Source organism: Hydra viridissima, unplaced genomic scaffold, assembly GCF_058129835.1.
Source record: "Hydra viridissima isolate aposymbiotic clone 2 unplaced genomic scaffold, HvirCarnegie_v1 scaffold_8, whole genome shotgun sequence".
Classification (NCBI taxonomy): Eukaryota; Metazoa; Cnidaria; class Hydrozoa; order Anthoathecata; family Hydridae; genus Hydra; species Hydra viridissima.
This window is the reverse complement of record NW_028324307.1, coordinates 855,567-876,216: the sequence shown is the minus strand read 5'-3', so window position 1 is coordinate 876,216 and position 20,650 is coordinate 855,567. Positions and strand designations below refer to the sequence as shown.

General features: G+C 32.0%; 3 protein-coding genes across 3 annotated transcripts; 1 reads left to right on the top strand and 2 right to left on the bottom strand.

Moving 5' to 3' along the window:
- Window positions 1-8,967: 8,967 nt before the first annotated feature.
- Window positions 8,968-9,630, bottom strand: LOC149884421 (arminin 7246). The gene is made up of 3 exons (XM_090096257.1): window positions 9,488-9,630; window positions 9,240-9,338; window positions 8,968-9,146 (listed from the first exon to the last, which is right to left on the bottom strand). The coding sequence occupies exons 1-3, from the start codon at window positions 9,543-9,545 to the stop codon at window positions 9,043-9,045; spliced, it is 261 nt and encodes an 86-aa protein (XP_089952383.1). The 5' UTR covers window positions 9,546-9,630; the 3' UTR covers window positions 8,968-9,042.
- A 1,313-nt stretch (window positions 9,631-10,943) lies between these two features.
- LOC149884420 (uncharacterized) lies at window positions 10,944-14,143 on the bottom strand. Its single transcript, XM_090096073.1, has 3 exons — window positions 14,066-14,143; window positions 13,621-13,929; window positions 10,944-10,967 (listed from the first exon to the last, which is right to left on the bottom strand). The coding sequence occupies exons 1-3, from the start codon at window positions 14,141-14,143 to the stop codon at window positions 10,944-10,946; spliced, it is 411 nt and encodes a 136-aa protein (XP_089952199.1).
- A 2,236-nt stretch (window positions 14,144-16,379) lies between these two features.
- On the top strand, window positions 16,380-17,478 carry LOC149884419 (uncharacterized). Its single transcript, XM_090096072.1, has one exon. The coding sequence runs from the start codon at window positions 16,468-16,470 to the stop codon at window positions 17,476-17,478; it is 1,011 nt and encodes a 336-aa protein (XP_089952198.1). The 5' UTR covers window positions 16,380-16,467.
- Window positions 17,479-20,650: the final 3,172 nt, after the last annotated feature.

Below are 20,650 nucleotides of genomic sequence, written 5' to 3'. Positions count from 1 at the left end.
GGTTTGCTAAGCATGCTGGTTTGACTTTTTCATACATTTTTATTAGATTCTTATCACTTATATTTTACCGTTTAAAGTTTGGTCATCCAGCTATTTTTTAATTTAGATTATGGTAACATATCTATTTTTATTATTTAAAGTAGGCATAAAGTTTATCAACATTTTACCTTTTCCTAATCATTCTGAATCTAGAAGGTATTATGTAAATCGTGTAGCTCTTTAGGAAACTTTAAATCAACGTGTAAATCACAAGAAAGCTATTGCCATGATTTAGATTCCTCTTCTACCATCCAGTCAAAACCATTTGAAAGTAATTCATAATCTAGTGATCGACCGGAACTGGAAATTTGCTGGAACAGGAACAGAACCGATAATAGATCTTTATAATTCATAACCGGTACCGGATCCGAAAATAAACCCGAACCGGAATAGGAACCGAAACCAGAGCCGGAAATCAATAACTTTTTTTTTAAAAGTTAGCTTTAATTTAAAAAAAACAAGTGGAAGATTTTCTTGACAAAAAAAAAGTTTTTCCAACTTTTCTCAAAGGAATCTGTTTCTTTTGATTAATAGTATCTCCAGATTTAGAAAACAGTCATTCAACATCTGTTAATGTTGGAGGTGGTGTATGGTATTTTTTTGCCACCTCACCCAATGCTAACTTGATTTTGGTATTAGCTTTTTTTTCATAGTTTTTCTAAAACCTTAGGCATTGACAATCCAAATGCATTTTTGATTTTCATTTTGGAAGATGATAGCGCATTTAGCCATGATTGAGACTGCACAATAACGTTAAGTCTTATATTCAAATGAATACACATTCTCCGTAAAAGGGTTTTAAAATTTTCTCCGTAAAACTTTTCATCAAGATTTTTCACAGGACCATTCATTCAAGCTGCTATAATCTAAAACTATCAATAAACCATAGTTATGTTTTCTGTTTACATCATTTATTTTAAAATTTTTAAAAAGATTATTTATTTTTCTTTATTGTAAGATTTGTTCCAACATTGCAACAAACTTCTGCGCCACGTCTTCATCAGCTGTCGCTGCAGTGTAAGTGATAGTATTGCTAGAGTGTACACTATTATCAAAACACTTTATGCAATAACAAAAGCTAGAAAAAACTTGCTTTTGATATTGTTTTGTATAACTTTGTTCTGGACTTGGTTGACACATGCCAATAGATTTTTTGACAGGTTAGAAATCAGCGCATTCAATAAAAGACCCTCTAATCATCTTTTTACAACCTTTAAAGTAATGCATAGTACCTTCTTTTGGCATTGCTAATTTAACAGCTTCATTAGCATTACATTACACTTTACGTTTTTCTAATGTTTCTGTTCCTTCTGAGATGAGTAAAAAACAAACAAACAAGTCAGCATAATAACTTTTTAATGCACTATAAACTCCCTAACCGTCCCATAAACTTACATTAATTGAACTGTAGAGATGTTATTGATCCTAAATAAATCAGTCTAAATATTTTTTGGTCCTGCATTTTTGTACCATCTTAGTCTTTGTATTTGTATAGTTAGACAGACAATGCTATTCAATTGAATCTACAGTTTCGAAATGATATTTAAGATCCTTAAATATTTCAAAATTAATTCATTGTACTACATTAAAGTTAATAGCAAAAACATTTAGAAACTTTTTCAAAGCAGAGTTTTCTTATTTTATTGGTAATGCTCTTGAATGCTTTTTTTTTTTTATCTGCCTTGCTCTTCGTGAACTTTTTTAATTTGTTTTTCTGTTGCATTTCTAAAGCAAGGTTAATGTCTTTCCACTTTTTATTTCTATTTTGCTCATGAACATTATGTTACCATTGAACAATTGATCTTTGTCTTTTAGTGTGTTTCAGTTAGTCTCACTTCATTTTTCCTTTGTTTCGTTGTGGATCTTATAGGTTCATCATCGTTAAATACAGTGAAATTACATACTTCACGATTAAATGCACCACTTGCGACTAACATCAGTTTTATCAACTTGGCCTTTTTTTAGTTTTGAATAGCAAGTTAAGCATTGAATTTCAGCCGCATTAGAGTACATGCTTGAACATTCGGTGAAAAGTATCACTTTGCTCGAGTTTCAGTCCTAGAGGACTTTATTCTCTCTACTTGTTTGCTTTGATCAAAAACAAAAGTAAGAAAAAGTGTTTTAAAATTGAATGGTGCTATGTTTGTGTTAAATACAAGCACATCCATGTTGTAAAATTTCGATCTGAATGAAACAGCGTCACCATAGACATGACCATATCTTTGTTGTGTAAAGTAATGTCCTTATCAGCAGCTGCTTATCTAGCCGCGTTTAGTGTGGCATAAATGCTTTTCAAAATCACATTATCAATAATAGAAGAATTATGAAGTTGATCACTATCTTTAGCAGTTTTATATCAAACCAAAATAAGTGTAGGTGTCTCTTATGATGACTTTACAGAGTTTCTTCGAGTAAAGTTGTTGCAATGTCTTATCCTAAAAGCAACAGGTAAGTTACTTTTGGCTATCGTTTTTACTTTAGTTTAAGGTTTTCTTTTAGCAAAGGTGTTGTTTCTTGCATCCATCAATAAAATCTATCCAGTGTTACTATACCAGGAGCTGGTGCATTATCTCTAACATAGCATCTTCGTCATACTTTCTTGCAAGTGTAAATGAATGTTAAATGTCAAACACAACTTTATCATGATCTTCGCAAATTCCAAAGATATTAGATAAGGTACTTTCGAACTAAATGTACCCTTTAGAAAATGCTTTTGAGTAAGATAGGTTTATCTTGTGGCAAGACCTGTTACAGCTGCTATGGTTAATGCTTTTGATCTATTTTTGCACCATCCAATCTATGACACTTTGAAAAACCATACTGATGGTTTTCAAAGTTTCGCAATCCAATCATAATGGTACACCAGCCCTAAAAATCAATATAGTCAATCTCCTATATGAGATACTTGATATTGCTAAATCAAATCATCTTTAACTAGAGTGATTTTAACAGTTACATAAGAGATAACCTTTTCATATGAGATAACTCACGCTTGAATGAGTATGCATATCTTGAAAATCAATGTTTATTCGTATACCACCAGGGCTGTTTAGTTTTGTGGCATATTCAGGCTCATACGATCAATACTTTTACGAGTGAACTTTTTAAAGGGGTTTATGCCATAGGATCCCAGTTTTTTATGAACTGAAAAACATGAAAGTATTTAATTTTTGGTGATGAAGCATCGTTTTCGTCGTCAGGATGATGAGCTGTAAGATTTAATATTTTTGTTTAAAGATATTTACAAGTTTATGAAAGTATTCGGTATTCTTATCATAGAATATAGTGTATTAAACCATGTACTTTTAATTTTTAGGTAATCTTAGAATTCTAGTTGCCGTTTAAAGACAAAAAATTGATAGATAATTGGGGAGAACAAGTGCAAAACAATACGAAATAATAATAAAAACTTATCAAATGATATTTGATCAAATGAACTGAGATGGCTTCAAAAGGATGCATTCTGCTACATGTGTGGTCATTTCATCAAGACAAGAGGAGTGAAGTTCTTCATGCCAACATCTTAAAACTCTGTGCAACTTAAAATGCATGTTTTCGCTAACTAGATGGAGAACAAGATAAGACCAGGACAAGAATTTGCTTCTTAGGGCTCTATGAAGTCTTTAGAGGGTAAGAAAAAGTTATTTTGTTTAAATAGTGAAATCTAAAAAAGTCATTCCATGATTAAAATATGTTTATTAAAAACAAATATATTTTCTCTTTTCCAGCGTGGTACAGTACGTAAAAAAGGTCTGTAAAGCCTGTTCTTCGGAATTTGAGAAATCCAAAAGATCACACATTGTATAATTTCAGTATGGTAGATTCTACCGAACGCTGAACTCGAAGAAACGCATCATCTATTTCTTATCCAGACATTCCATTATCTATTGCACTAGTATCGCACGGTACAGATCTTCCTGTACCTCCACCTCCAGCAAGGAACAAACTATCAGAAGAAGGAAGTAGCATCTCGTAAGACACTTACGACAATGAAGAGGACTATAATCTTGCAGATTTAATGGTTGGCACATATGCTTACTCTTCAAACCACGAAAAACTAGAAGACCTTATGAAAGCACTTCGCCTAACAAAGGTCAAATGCCGAACTATTCATTTCAAGGCTCAAGGAGTAAGGTTAGTTAGATGAAAGTCAAAGAAAGTTAGTCAAAGAAAATGTCATCTGCACTTTTCACACATCTTTACAAAGTAAGATATATTTTGCTACTGCAAATTTGTACCAGGCTTGTTTTGTGCTTTTGGAATTCCATGTAATCCAGATGAATGGTTGCTCTATATTTAGATCTTTTCTGGAAGTCTTGCAGCGCAAGGCTTCTGGAAAAGCTGTAACTGGTATCAAACTTGAATTCAAAGATTTGAAACATACCATATATTAGTTATGCTTGTAATCCTGCCTATTTTCTTACATTTTCAGTTCTCTATAAAACTTGTTTCATTTTAGAGTAAAATAATTTATTGTTACAGAGAAAAATGAACTAGAAGGTATATAAAAGAGAACGTTTTATGTAACATGGAATTACGATTTGAGAATCCAGCACCTCCATAAACTTACTTTAATTTAAATTCGTGTTTTTTGCTAGTAAAATATGTTTGAATCAGCAATATTACTTTTTTAGAAGAATTTGAATCAATGATTTGCAGCCATTTTATTTTGTCACATATTGACATAAATTCATTTCTTTGTTTTGTGTTACCAGCTTCTTAGGCCATAAACAAGTCAATTCCATCTAGTATGGGTGAAATGCTATATAAATACCTAGTGATTAAAATGTATGATGCATTTGGGTCACTAGGTAAGAATATAGTATTCGTTATACCTTTTGCACCGTAAGTGCCATGGTGCAGTGCGCTATCAGATTGCCATCCCAAATAGGCATTAGTGTGTTACTCCATTTTTAACTTCAGCTTGATTTTGAACGTTGATTATCTAAGCTATTATCTCCTCTTTACACATTAGCCTTCTCTCACTATTTTATTATGATTTTCTTATTCTTGCTTTTGACAATTTTTCGGCGCATTTGTCGTAATCAGTTCTAAAAGGTTAAGAATAAATAAAATAAAGATGGCGCACTGAATTCGTCTGGGTATTTTACATTTAAGAAGTGTAATGTATGACATTTATAAAAATTGCTTCGTACACAATACAACAACGCGTTCAAATTAAGTTCAAAAATAAAAAATAAAGCATATCTTAAAAGTAATTGCTGCTAACTAAAGTTAATAAATCATTTTCTCCCAAATTTTAAAATGGGAGAAAATGGGAGAACAAAATAATTTTTACCTCTTAATTCGTCGAATTGCTAAAAACGTTCAAGGGACCGGTTCGGTGGAAGATCAAGTAACTGAAAAATACATCCCAAGCGGTTGTTCACAAGAAAATATTGATTTGGGTCGTGAAAGTGTTGCTGAAGAGCCTGAAGTGTTGATAAAAGACGTTAACTAAACGTTGGAGGTAAATTGGATCGTCAACATGGCGTATTTTACAAAAGTAAGACTTGTACCAGAAAAAATCTGCGCGTGTTCTGATGTGGTGTTTTCGGAAACCGTACATCATTTAAAATGGCTAACTGTTTTAAAATGTGATTGTATTAATGTTGTTCAAAATTTAAACAACTCTGTTATTAAAACAATTAGTTTTAATTGAAATGTCATCAAATCAAGATAAGAAGCGAGAAAAAATTTTGCATTTTCTCGTTGAAAATCCTGGTGTATCAAACAAAACAATTTCTAAAGAGCTGCAGATTGCTTTGAGAACAGTGCAGAGCGTTGTGAAACTATTTAACGACACTGGTATAATCATAAGAAAATCAGGAAGTGGAAGAAAAAAATGGTTTGTTAGACGAGATCTTGGTAAAAAGGTAAAAGATGCCTTAGACAGAAAACCGGAGATTTCTGTTCGAACATTAGCGAATAAATTTAAGACAGGTGCTTCCACTACACAAAGAGTAAAGAGAAATTGTGGTTATAAATCTTATAAAAAGAAAAAAGTTCCTCGTCGTGAAGAAAAGCAAGAAAATGTCGCAATTCGATGTTCAAAGCTGCTCTATAAAAAATTATGTGCTAAAAAATCTTGTTTGATTATTGACGATGAAACTTATTGTGCTGCATATTTCCGATCTCTTCCAGGACACCAATATTATTCAGCAATTAATCGCAAGAAACTGAATTCCAAATATAAATGCATAGGAATGCAAAAATTCGCTAAAAAATTCTTAGTTTGGCAAGCAATTTGTGAATGTGGTGAAAGAAGCTCTTGTTTTGTGATTACGGGTACAATTAACACCAAGATATACATAAAAGAATGCCTCAAGAAACATCTTTTGCCGTTTTTAAGAACACACAAGGGTAACCGGTTATTTTGGCCTGATTTAGCATCATGTCACTACTCTGGGACATCTTTAAACTGGCTTAAAGAGCATAAAGTAGATTTCGTTGAAAAACACTGCAATCCACCAAATTGTCCCCAACTACGTCCTATCGAAAGATATTGGGCTCTTGTCAAAAGAAAACTAAGGTTTAATGTAAAAGAAGCCAAAAATATTAAAGACTTCAAAAATAAATGGATGAGAGCTACCAAGAAAGTCCAGCCGAAGACTGTGCAAAAGTTGATGTCGAGTGTAAAACGCAAAGTGCGCGCGTTCTCACGTACAAAACTTCACAAACTTTCTTAAGTGAAATTTAAAAGTATTAATATATGTACTTTCAAAATATACATAACATTCAATATCGAAATACAATAGTTAGATAAATATCCTTTATAATGTCCGCGCAGATTTTTTCTGGTACATGTCTTATTTAGCTTTGCAGGCATTTAATGTTCAAATAACACAAGGATATAAGCATGGGAATTTCGGCCTTCGAAATCGACGAAATTAAACGAAATTCGTGTTTCAATTTCGGATCGAAATTGAGAACGAAATTTCGATTTTTTGGATTGTTTAATTTCGCGAAAAAATTTCGTATAATTTCGGGTCATTGAAAGTAACGAAATTGACACGAAATTAAACATAAGTTTTAATTTCGAAATTCGTGAATTTTTAATGTTTAAAAATTTCGTCTTTCGAAATTCAATATAAATTTCGATACGAAATTGAAACACGAATTTCGTTTAATTTCGTCGATTTCGAAGGCCGAAATTCCCATGCTTACAAGGATATCTGTGAAGCTACAGGAGGGGGCCATTTGGCAGATAATACTCTTTTTATATAAATGTCATGACTAATACTTCAATCACCAAAATAAAGTTTTTGAAAATGAAAGGAAAAAATAGATGGAAAAAATGAATGGAAAAAACAATGTGTTTCATTTTTTATTAAAAAAAACCGGGCAATTTGAAACACCTTAAATTTTTTTCACCTTTATCTTTAGAAAAGTCAACCGTTGTTTCTCAAATCTATCGATTCCTTCTATCGATTCCCATCACTATTTCTCTGTAAACCAAAAGTTCCATCAATATTGTCTATTGCATCATTTCCAAGATATTCTCTTACTAAATACCAACTTAATCAAATCTAAAAAGTTTAATAAAGAATTCTTGGTTAGCTCAAAGTTCAGCTTTGTTTTCAAATACTCACGAATGCTCACAGTTCCATTTGATTTGACAGCGTTTCGTTTTTTTCTTTGTTTTTACCCTTCAATCTTTTCTTTGTTTTTACCCTTCTGACTTTTAAATATTTATATCTCGTTTAATTACAATAAAAAAATTTAAAATAAAAAAATTTGTTCTCAAAGCACAATTACATTAAATAAAAATTAACCTCTTCTTTAAGATAGTTTGAATCTTCATTTGGATCGTGAGACTTAATCATATTTTTATTTACAAACCAAAAGAATTTATAGTATAATCAAATGCATTAAAGAAAAAGTCAAAATTTCTACCATTAACAATTAATTTTTCAGAAATTAGAAAAATAGTTCTTTGCATTTGTGTCTCTAATATCATCTCTTAAACAAAAGTGATAGTCATCAGATACACATAAATTTTCCTAAATGATTTTTGTAAGACTTTGTAGACGCTTTATAGATGAATTTACATAAATTTTTTATTCTCTTCTGTAAAAGACTTTTGTTTATCTATTTTAGAATCATTGATATTTTTAAAAGACTTAATAATGTAATTACAAATTTTATCAATCGCATTAACTTATTTACTTTTACTATGTGTTTCTGAAGATTCTTTAAGATATATATCCAAGTTGTTCATCAACTCAGAATGATATTTACTCAATAATTCCATTTCTTAATTTTTGCTGTAAAAATCTCACTCTGTAATTCGACTTCTGGTGCAAAAATATAAATAGAGTATATTGGTATTAGATCCAAAGAAGTTATTGTGCGAGGCGCTGAAATTTTTATAACCTACAGCTGACTTTTTCGTAGATTTAATTAAATCTATAAATGGCGATCGATAATAGCGCAAAAAATACTTTTAAAGATTGAAGGAAGGACTAAATGTGAAATAATGAAAAGCTTTTGTCAGAAAAACTAGGGTACTATTTTCAAGAACAAGATCTTTACTGTTAAAAGATCTTTAATTGGTAGTATTTCAAGAACACATCCGCTCTTATCAAAGTTATCTTTTAATTTTGAATGCTTAAGTTTGTTACAAAAAAAACATTTATTTTCTTGTACTGTGAATGTCTACATGTTAAAATATAGGTTGTGGGAGCGAAATAGTGCAGGAAACAATTGAATTCTACATTGAAGACTTTTTGGTTATTTAAACTCACTCATCATTTAAACTCACTATTTAGATTATTATTTTTTAAACTTTTTTCTCATATTAAGTAAAACTGTCTGTATATATGTGTTTTAGAATACATTGGAACTATAAAAGGTCAGTTATTGGTCTGAAAAGCATTTTTTTTTTTTTTTTTTTTTTTTTACTTTGAAAAGAAACTTAAAGTACTATTTAGGAATTAGAATGTCATTCGTGAACAATAATACAAAGTATTTTCAAAAAATAATTCGATCATCTTTTATCTATTATTTTTTACCAGCCAATTTTATGGCAACTGGAATGTAGGGAACGAACTTTCTCCAACGTATTCTGCGAAATCGAAATCGAAATGGTTTCGCATCATTGACATCTGTAAAATAAGTTCGAAGTTTACAAAATATCTATAAAAATACATTTACAAAAATACCTTTTAGTATAAAAACTAAAAACTAATAAAAAATACCAATGGCTTTATCATCTAGTTCTCCTTCATCTTCTACAAGATCTTCAAGGATATCTTTTTCAATTTCGTTTTTGATTTCCTCTCTCACTTCCTCATTACCTATATTTGAAATTTTTTTCTCATCGGATTGCCAGTAAGCAATAAATTTTAAAAAGCATTCACTGGAATAATGCTGGAAAAACACCAGCTGCTCACATGAAACAAAGAAACACCGGAGAGAAAAAGCCTTTCATGGCTTTAAAACTTACTTCTTGCGTATGTCAAGGCAATCAATGCCAGAAACAAAACTGCGTACTCTGGTCTCATGATTGCCAAGGTTTTTTTAAAAATTATGCGGCCCGAAGGTGTTTTTATAGAGAAATTGGCGTAAACAATGCATCACGTGAGATCCAAAAGCACGAGCATTAGGATGCTTTTATTCGTAAGTTTACTTAGAAAGGTTTTTAAGTGTTTTTTTAAGTTTTAATCTCGTATTTCTAAACATTTTGTATTGTTGTAATGTAAATATTCTGCTAAAAGTGATCCTCTCATTTGTTTACAGCATGAAGTAACAAATAAGAAGTTTTTGAAAATGGAGGCGTTCATTGAAAAAATGAATCTTTGTATATTTTTATTTACGTCATTTTTATAGCTGTGACGATGAAGTGAATTGTTAATGAAAATTGCTAGCAATCATTGAAAACATTTTATAAAAAAAACGTCAACGTCAACGAAAAAGCTTAAAAGTTCATCCATCAAACTGTGTCTTACATCAGCAACGCCAAACAAAAAACATCACACTACAATAAAAAAAAAAAAAAAATTTATGAAGTTATTAGAGACGAACTTTAACACCTATAGTTAAATATATAAATAAAAATTTTCGGAAGTCGTTATTTTTTTTCATCGAAGATTTTTTTTTTCCCATGACATTCGGCTATCTAAATGTAAGTCACAAGACTGAAGCTTTGCTGTTCAATGCAAAAAGACTAATAAGAGTATAAAAACCAAATTGATTTTTTTCTAAAAGTTTATTGTCTACATCCTCAGTTAGAAAAACGAGGTTTTTTCTATCCTGTTCATGGCACATTAATACTTTGAGATCGACCCGAGTAGCAAACTATATTTGGATGACAATATCGGCCAATATTGACATTTTTACAAGGAATTTGTTTTGATCACGTTTGATCGCAAATTCCTAATTCCGTCGGAATCAGAATTTTTTTAATTTTCTTTATATGAATAATACTTGTTGTGAATAAAATCGTTCATTTTTCTATTTTTTTTTTTTTTTACAACGAAAAAAAAAAAAAGAAAAAGAAGTTTAAGTTTTAAACGAAACATAAAACGAAACTTAAAACGCAACTTAAAACGAAAAAACTTCGTTAAAAATATAATCACCAAGTTTCAGTTTCTCTAAAGCATATTGAAAATTTGGCCGGTGTTCCATTTAATTATTTTTATTTTATTTTTTATTTAATTATTTAATTATGCGTTCCATTTTACCGATGACATAAAGGTTTAAAGGCATTTTTTCCGTTCACACTGCTTTTTAAAGCCTTGTTTCAAAGAAAAGAGTTTAAAAAAGCGGTAGCTAAATAAAACACCGTTTTAAAAGCGAGTGTTATTAAAACTCGGTTTTTTTGGTGTGAATGGGGTATAATTATACATTTTTGATACTTGATAACTAATTTTTGAACTTAATTACCGATTTAATTTATAAAATTACTGAGTATCTGTGATACTTACCTAAAAAAAAAACAATTTTAACATTACAAAAAGAATTTTTATATTAAAAAAGAACAAGCAGAGAAAATCCTGGGCTCCGTAACAAAAAGCTTGTCCAAATATTCATCCAAAGTTTTTCTAATCGAAATGTAAACAGAGAATTAATTGAAGAGTGTTAGAAAAAAAAGTGGTTAGCTCTCACACTGCAATAAAAGCTTAGTAAAGTGTTAATAGCTTGCATTCGCTAGTTTAGTAATTGTCATTAGGTGTACATTGAAAAACATTTAACTCTACACTGTATGCAATTTATTTTAAAAGGAAAGTCTTGCAGTGCACCATTGAGATTTTGAAGTTTCTCGTTAATTATCCTGAACTTAATAATATTGAGCCTGTTCTCGAAATGAATTTGAATGTAAAAATTAAAGAAACCTATAAATCATTGGTTTGGGGAATAATTTCGTAGAGTTTTTAATATTTTATCTCGTTTTACGATTTTTCGCTGTTTGACAAAGTGTATAATATTCATTTGATAGAGCTCTTTCTACCCTATAAAATGCGTTAATTGCCTTTTTGAGTAATTTAGTTTTTTATTACTTTTTAGAATTTTTCACTTGCTCTTCTTTGTTGTTCATCGAGGCCAAAAATCTGCTGAGCAGCTTGGAACATTTGCAACGTATACGGAGAAGGAATAATGGGCTAGTCAACAGCACGAAAATGTTTGCGAAGTTCAAAAATGGTGATTTTGACGCCAATAACACACCATGTAGCGGAAGACTATCTGAATTAGACGAAGAGCGTCTAAAAGCATTTTTGAAGGAGGACGATTACAAATCAAGCTGTGAATTGGCCGAGAAATTGAACAAGAATCCTAAACGATTCCCAATCATCTTAATTCAATGGGATTTTCCAAAAATTGGGAGCCTGGGTGCCTCACTAGCTTAACAAAAACAACAAAGAAAATTGCCTTTAAAATGTTTCTCAACCTCTCACCCGCCATCGAGTAACACGCGGTCATAAACAGCTCTTTTTGTACCGAATTGTCACAGGAGATGAGAAATGATGCCTATAAATAAATATGAAGCAAAGAAAGGAGTGGCTGGTTCCAAGAGATACTCCTAAAACAAGGGTCAACTCTGACCTTCATCCAAAGAGGACCATGATTTTGGGTGGATTAGGAGGGCATATTGAACTGGGAAATACTCGAAAGGAATGCCACGGTCAACAAGGAGCTGTACATAGCCCAGCTACACTACACAAATGAAGCTATTTGACTGAAAAAATCCCATCGAAAAGGCCGAACAACAAGAAGACACCAGTACCCATGTTGCACAAATCAAAGTCGCACTCCAGGAGCTCGAGTGGAAGGTCCTACTGCATCAATTGTATTCTCCAGACCTTGCTTCCACTGTTTACCATTTTTTCCGCTCACAGTGAAATCTTACGAGGGAAGTTACCTTCGACAATGAAGAGGACCTTAAAAATTGGTTTAACAACTTGTTTGATACCAGATCGGTCCATTTTGAACCGTATTGACAAATTGGTCGAGAGGTGGGAGGAGGCCGTTAACAGCACCGGCGAATACATAATAAGTTTGTTAAAACTATCGATTTTTGTTAATATAGAAGTCTATTAACGCAACAAACATTTTCCCCAACTTAATAGAACTGAATTGCAGGAAGCATTTAGGCATATATTTTCTTCATGGTTTTTGGCGGCTATTGTTGGAACAACGTTAGCGCTTCAAAGTCATTGAACATTCTTTGTTTGTGTTTTTATGTTGATATTTTATAGACGAAACTGAAAAGGATTTTGGTAACTCCATAATAAAGCAATTACTTAAAATCTGCATTTAATCGATTATTCAGCTCCTTGTTGTGTTTCGTTAACAATGTATGCATGAATTTAACATTCCATGCTTATTTATGTACGTTTTCGATAGTTATTTTGGTTAAACAAATTTTTCATAGTGTTTGACTAAAGAAAAGTATAAATAGTCGACAAATATGCCATATAATACACAAATACACAACAAAATAAAATATGCCATTATACACAAATACACAAACACACAAAAAAATAAAATGCTGTCTAAAGAACTTAAAATGTTACTAGCAATAAAGATCAGAGAAAACAAAGAAGTTCTTCTTGGGAAGCTTAGTATGTTTTAATTAGCAAACTATTTAAATAAAAATATGTATAATTACATGATATTTGTAAATATAACATTTTTAAATATATATATATATATATATATATATATATATATATATATATATATATATATATAGATATATATTTACAAATGTTATAGTATAAGTATGTAATATATAGTATATATTAACATAATATAAGTATGTAATCAATCAATCATATTTTTCTAAATAAAGATTTTACATTCAAGTTTACTCACAAATAGTTATAAATTAATGTGAAGTAAACTACTAATAGTGCTAATGATATATAACAAGGGTAATAATAATGGCAATTTAATCATTATATTCAAAAACAGTAGCAGCAGCAGAGATATATTACAATATATAAAATTAACAATGATAAAATGATGTAATGTATAGTATATATCAATTTTATATATATGTAATATATATATATATATATATATATATATATATATATATATATATATATATATATATATATATATATATATATATACTTTCAATAATTTTATTAACTTAATACACTCACATTGAAAATAGCTCCTCCTACACTGTATAATACGATAAATTGTGTTGGTAGAGATTCCATGACAGTCTCTGAAAACATGAAAAAAAACATTTGTGCCAATAAAATGAAGAAATACCATTATTTGGAAAAGTACTGAAATGCTTTTATTTCGCTTAGTGTAATGTTGCAAATCATCTTTAAGCCTAGTTTCTAAAAAATCTAATACAGCTCTTGGGACTCGATACTGCTCTCGAAAAACGTTGTCAGAAACATCTTCGTTAAAAAAGCGACCATTAAACTAAAATGAAATTGAAAAACAAAACAAAAATATAATTTCTGCGCATATTTTGTATGATTTCTGATTTTGTTCGATAAAAAATCATTAAAAAAAACATCAAAATTTATTAATTTTAAGTAATGTTTTAAACACCAACCTCTCGAGGCAATCGGTGGCGAAGCTCATTTTCTGCAACTTCGAAATCTAAGTCTTCATTCGAAAAAATTAAATCCATGTTCCTATTTTAATTTTACACAGCTTTTTTAAACACCAAATAATAGAATGTAAAAATATTTATAAAAATAGAATAGACAGCACAGCCTACTTTATAACTAATAAAATTTGTTAAGTAGGCCTACTTAATAAAAATTACAAAAAAGAAATTGTTGCTATCAATGTCGTATTCAACGATATATTACATATACTAGATGTCTAACTTGCGGGATTTTATTGGACAAAAAGTGAAGCCGCTTTTTTTGTTTACAAATTGAATCCGCCATTTGTAATAAGGGCAAAAACTATATCCGCCATTTGTAATAAGGGCAAAAACTATATCCGACGTGCGAAATAAAAGTTAAAAATGCACGTTTTTGCCCGAATTAGAAATGGCTCCCACGGCTTCACATTTCGGATCGAAGTTAGACATCTAGTACATATAATATATCATTGCACAGTGGGCCAGTAAGTGGACAAAATGGGAAAAATTTTAGTTGTCTAATCTTGAAAACCTATTTAATTTTAGTATCTACATATATTAGGAGAAATCTATTGATAATTTATTTATACTAAATCCCTTAGTTACCAGGACTCTAAGCATTTGAATATTGAGATAAAATTAAAAAAAAAAAAAATTATAAATAAGTAATTAACGGTGACATCAACGTTGTGTTATATTTCAATAACATCTACGTTTTTGAAAAAAAAAATTAGTACATGTTATTCTAGAGTATTTAGAGATAAGAAAAACCAATGTGTGAAATAAATTTGTCATAGCATGTTATCTCAGTTATACTTTGAAAATCACAGATTAAAAAAAAAAATTTCTTAAGAAACTTATTTTTTGCCGCACAATAACTAATAATTACCACAATTTGCCATGTGTTGTCTTATATTTATTTGAGCTATATGATGCTTCAATCGAGTTTTAATTGATTGCTCGTCCCCTTAAATCCCCGTTCAGATTTTGTGCATGTTTTAACTTGGTTGCTATGGTAATTTTGCATAGCAACAACTCATTTTTACATTAACGTTGTTTTAACAGTATTTTACTTGCGCTAAATACACAATATTGGGGGTATGTATTAAAATGAGATTCAGAATTCTTATGAGGTTAACATTTTTTGGTTACTATGGATACCTTACTTTGCATAACATAGCAACAACATATTTTCGGTAGTTGTTAGTAATTTAATTACTAACACTGACAGTAATTTAATTACTTTTAATTTTAATTACTAACACTTGTAGTAACTTAATTACTAACAAGTATTAGTAGTCCAGGCGGCATATATATTATAACATTTTACTTTTAAATACAAAATACTTGTTACAATAATTATTTAGATATGGTTTTGTTAAACTTAGACATTCATAATTTTCTCCAAAAAAAACAATCTTAGTATTTCAAAACAAAATATTACTGAAGATATATTAAAATTTATTGAGCCAAAATTTGCTGATTTTAAAGACGTTGATTTTAGACATGCTGTTCAACGATTTGTTTACTTGTATAAAAAAAAGTGGAAATCTGCAAACTATACTGTGAAAAATTTTGAAAAGAAGTTTGTGAACTGGCTTAATGAATATTTAATTGTCAGAAAAAAAGACAATGAACCAACTGCAAGTAGACGTGGTCGAAAACCAGTTGCATTTGATAATAGTTCTAATAAAACTAAAAAACGGCGTGTATCTTGTTTAATTGAATCTCATTCATCCAATGAATTATTTTTTGCTGCTAATAAAAAATTTAGAGATGAATCTGTTGTTATTGCTGCCAAGAATGTTTTAAATATATCAAATACAGATAAAGCAACTAAATATTCAGCAGACGAAGCACTGGCTTTAATAATTGATGCAAGTCTGACAAAAGCTTCCTATCAATTGATTAGAAGCGGAGCCTTGGAGAAAGAATATAACATCTACCCCGCTTACAATGATGTCAGAGATGCAAAATTGAAATGTTATCCTGCAAACATAACAGTGGAGGACTATTCAGCTTCAGTTCCTTTAAAAGATTTAATGACTCATACTTTGCAAAGAATCTGTGCAGTTCAGGAACCTGTGCTAAGGCACTTGATATTGAACGACAAAGCAATAAAAACAATGACCCTAACGTGTAAGGCTGGTTTTGATGGTGCTACTGGCCAAACCATTTATAAACAAGTTTTATCAGAACCCGACATTGACAGAGAGTTAAAGCGTGAAGAATCATTATTTATTACTTGTCTTATCCCATTGGATTTGACTGGATTTAACAACAGCAATGAAAAGGTGCCTATTTGGAGAAATCAAAAGTCGTCCTCCACAGCCTATTGTAGACCCATAAGATTTGCATACAAAATGGAATCCAAGGAATCTGTGATTGAAGAAGATCAGTACATTAAAAGTGAGATAGAAAGCTTGGGTATGATTTTATTAGAGGTTTGCGGATCTTCTATTGAAGTGAATTGTATTATTGAACTTACAATGATTGATGGGAAGGTTCAAACAATATTATCTGAAAAAAATAATTCATATCAATGCTGTTCAGTGTGTGGTGTCTCTCCAAAAAATATGAATAGTCTTGATATCCTTAATATAGATTATACTAACAGAGAGTTCAAATATGGTCTTTCCAGTCTTCATGCATGGATTCGATTTTTTGAGATGTTATTGCACATTGCATATAAAAAAGAAACAAGAAAGTGGCAAGCAAGATCTAAAGAACACAAAGAAAAGGCATCTGTAGCTAAACAAAAGATTCAGACTGATTTTATGAACAAAATGGGACTTGTTGTTGATTTCCCTAAAAGTGGTGGTTCTGGAACAAGTAATGATGGCAATACCTCAAGGCGTGCTTTTGCAGCATATGAACAAACAGCTGAAATTCTGGGTATTGACCAAAACCTTATATTCAGATTTTACATTATCTTGGTAACGCTCTCTTCAGGATTTGAAATAGACTGCTTAAAGTTCAAGGATTATTGTTTTGACACTTTTAGACTATATGTGTCCCTTTATCCATGGTATTACATGGCTCAATCAGTTCACAAAGTATTGATACATGGATATGACATAATTAAAAGCCTTACATTACCCATCGGACTTATGTCAGAGGAAGCTCAAGAGGCTAGAAATAAAGACTTTAAATCTTATCGCGAAAATTTCAGCCGAAAAACATCCAGAAAAGCAACAAATACTGATCTTATCAATAGACTCCTAGTTTCCAGTGATCCTGTTATTTCATCATTGCGTAAATCAACATCACACCAAACAAATCATAAAGCATTTCCTTCAGATGTTACTACTATAAAAGGAGAGTTCTGGCTCATTTTCATTTTGATGCTCGTTTTGATATTTTTTGTTGATTGAGGGGTATGAAAATGTTTGTATGCCCGTTTTGATATTTTTTATTGATTGAGGGGTATGAAAATGTTTGTATGCCCGTTTTGATTTTGTTGAGGGGTATGAAAATGTTTTGTCCGTTTTGATATTTTTGTTGAGGGTGGTGTGTGTTTTTTCATGAGAAAAGTATCCATGAAAAAAATTAATGGGTGTAAAGGTGTTGAAATCGTTCGCGAAAAATTAATTTTTCTTTTTGTTCTTGTTCTTGTTCGTGTTTTTCTTCGAGAATGGACTTGTACAGTTCAATTTCTCGGTGACCAAAACCTTTGTCCCTTAAGTATTCGATGAATTTAATGCTTCTGATTTTTCCGTCGTCGTTTCGCGAGATTCTCATTTTATTTGGCCAAGAAAAAAAATTTTTTTCGCAAAATTAAATTTAAAAAAGGGATGTTTGAGAATGGGGAGTTCGGTCCGAGAAGCAATCCGGATCCGATGGATTCGTAACCTTTTCCGTTTTTGATGTAAAGACCGTCTCTGACGGAGCCTCCTTTGATCCAGGGTGTTAAAAATAATCCGTTTCCTCTGTGAGTGCCCATTTTCATTCCGTGTCCATTTTTTTTGAGGTAAACGACACCTCTTCCTGAAATTTTGTCGATCACAGTGGACCCAAGTGAAGAGGCAGCACCGCCTAATAAGCCAGTGGCAACAACGTGAGCGGCTCGAGCAGCAAGCATTCCCAATAAAGGTAAAAGAGCTCCGATGAATCCTCCTTTGACATTTGCGTTGTGTTCCACTTGAGTCTTGCTCGTTTTAATGGTGACTCCAACTCCTCGATGGAGAGCGTCCAAAATTTGTTGGTGTTGTGTGTGTGTCACAAGCAAAACGTCGTTTCCTCGGAAATCCTCTCTTGAAATCCGGATGCTAATGGGTTTTCCTTCCATCATGGATTTTTTTATTTTTTCGATCTGTCCATGGGACACGTTTAATTTGACACTGATGTATTTGCTCATTTTTTTTCACGAGGGAAAAAAAAATTTATTTCACTTCTCGAATGTGATATCGGATCGTGACGTCCTCTCCGCGAAAGTCGATTAAATTTCCGTTTTGATCTACAACGCGTGTGATCATCGTGGAAATTTCGTGGACCTTGACAGGGAGGTAGACCAAATGGGTGGGTCTTTCGATGATTTTGAATCCAGGACCGACCGATGGGTAAAAGGAGTAAATGCAATTGAGTTGTGAGCCGTTGATGTAGGCTGATCCGATGACGTTGTTGACGATTCTGATCGTGTTGACGCTTGAAATCCTGACAATGTCGTCAGACTCGTATTCTGAATTGGAGTCCAATTGTCTTTTTGTGAATCCCAAAAGAGAGGCGATGCTGTTTTCGACGTTCAGGTCCATCAAATAATTCACTCCGAGTTTGACGGTTGATTTCAAAGTGTTTGAGTTGGATCCGATTTTGATGTTTTCAGGTGAGTAGCTGATCTTATTCACAGCGACGTAGCTTGCGCTTTGTGACGCGTAATTTTTGATTGTGTTTGAGACGGTTTTTTGCAAATAATTGTTGATGTCGATGATGTCGTAGCTTCCGTCTGGGACGACGACGTTTTCCCAATTTCCTCCGTTGTTCATGCTATACCGGAAAGAATTGTTTTTGCTGGTAATGTTTGGAAAGCTGTTGTACGTCTCCAGACCGAGAAAAGCCATCTCGTATGTTTTTTCTTTTTCAAAGACGATTTTGTCCAAAAATTCTGTTATGATTACGTTGGAATTTCCATCCACGTCGATGATGATGCCAGACATTTTTCTTAATGAACAAAAATTTTTTCAAAAGGATTCTTTCGGGAAAAAAAAATCGTCGAATCCGCTTCGATATTTTCCCTCGTATTTTTTTGAGGTTAAATCGATGACGGAAAATCCGTGGTGTTGAGACCAACAACGCTTGCAAAATTTTTTGAATTCTTCTTTTCCCATGTCCCTCGAAACGTGGTCTCTAAAAATGTGGTCCATATTTTTTGAATCTTGAGGAAACAGACAAATGAAGTTTGTGTTTTCTCGGATGGTTTGTCGTGGGAGCATGAAGTAATTTTGAGCGAGGTAGAAGCAGTCGACGTTGGAGTGTCTTCCTCGGATGTAATATTTTTCGCACTTGTTTTGCTTGGTTAATTGAAGGTCGTCAAAGATCATCAAATTGTTTTTTGTTGAATCGAGGTCTTCAGGTTCAGGAACATCGTCAGCCGTTTCGAAAAATTGGCAATTCATGTCCTCGGTTTCGGAATAATTTTTTGAAAGGTCGTTAATGACGCATTCTGGGTTTAAATTCAATTTTTCCATTTCGTTTTGCACCTTGAACAAATCGAGAATGATCTTTTTTGGCAAATTTTTTTCGATCGAGCTTTTCAGTATTTTGTACTCGGGTTGGAAAAGAGATTTTCCAAAGACTTGCAAATGGTTATAATCCAGCCATCCAGGTTTGAGCAGTAAATTGAGAAGCAAGGTTGTTTTTCCGCAACCTGACTTTCCAACGATGATTCCTCGAATGCTTCTCGGCAAAAGCGGGTTGTTGTCTCTTTTGCTTTTCCCAATATTCCATGACAAATCAGTCACTTCCATTTTTTGATTAAAAAAAATTTTTTTTCAATAAAATGTACTGCGTCAAATGCAAAAGAGAAACCGAAACCATTCATTTGAGAAACGAGGTGTCAAAAAGCAACAGAAACATGATCAAAGGAACATGTGATTCTTGTGGAACGACCAAATGCCAGTTTGTTTCTTCTCATGCAACAAAAGGGGGTGACTTGGTCGAATCGATAAACAATTTTTCAAAAAAAATAAAGCTTCCGTGGGCAAAATTTCCAGGAGAAATGCATATTCCAGGAATGAATTTTGCAGGACCTGGCACAAACCTGGACAAAAGGCTCACATCCACCGACATGTATCAGGAGTGGAGCAAACCGGTGGACAGAGTGGACAATGCGGCATATCACCATGATTTAGCATATAAATATTTGACCGACGTTCGAAGCAGAAATTTGGCAGATCAAATGATGCTTGAAGAAATGAACTCCATTCCAAACCCCACTCAAAAAGAAATAAACGAAAGAAAGATCATCGAGCCCATCATCAAAGCCAAAGCCAAAATCGGATTGGGTGTCTCTGCGAATCCAAAGGGTTCTAAAAAAAAAATTTTTTTTTC

Bases quoted from the DNA above. Each gene is read 5' to 3' on its own strand.
- LOC149884421 (XM_090096257.1), bottom strand. From the start codon at position 9,545: ATGAGACCAGAGTACGCAGTTTTGTTTCTGGCATTGATTGCCTTGACA. The intron at 9,339-9,487 runs GTAAGTTTTAAA...TTTCAAATATAG, and splicing joins TGCCTTGACATACGCAAGAA to GTAATGAGGAAGTGAGAGAG. The intron at 9,147-9,239 runs GTATTTTTTATT...CTTATTTTACAG, and splicing joins ACTAGATGATAAAGCCATTG to ATGTCAATGATGCGAAACCA.
- LOC149884420 (XM_090096073.1), bottom strand. From the start codon at position 14,143: ATGGATTTAATTTTTTCGAATGAAGACTTAGATTTCGAAGTTGCAGAA. The intron at 13,930-14,065 runs GTTGGTGTTTAA...ATTTCATTTTAG, and splicing joins GCCACCGATTGCCTCGAGAG to TTTAATGGTCGCTTTTTTAA. The intron at 10,968-13,620 runs GTATATATATAT...TTTTTTTTTTAG, and splicing joins AGTTAATAAAATTATTGAAA to GTAAGTATCACAGATACTCA.
- LOC149884419 (XM_090096072.1), top strand. From the start codon at position 16,468: ATGGAATCCAAGGAATCTGTGATTGAAGAAGATCAGTACATTAAAAGT.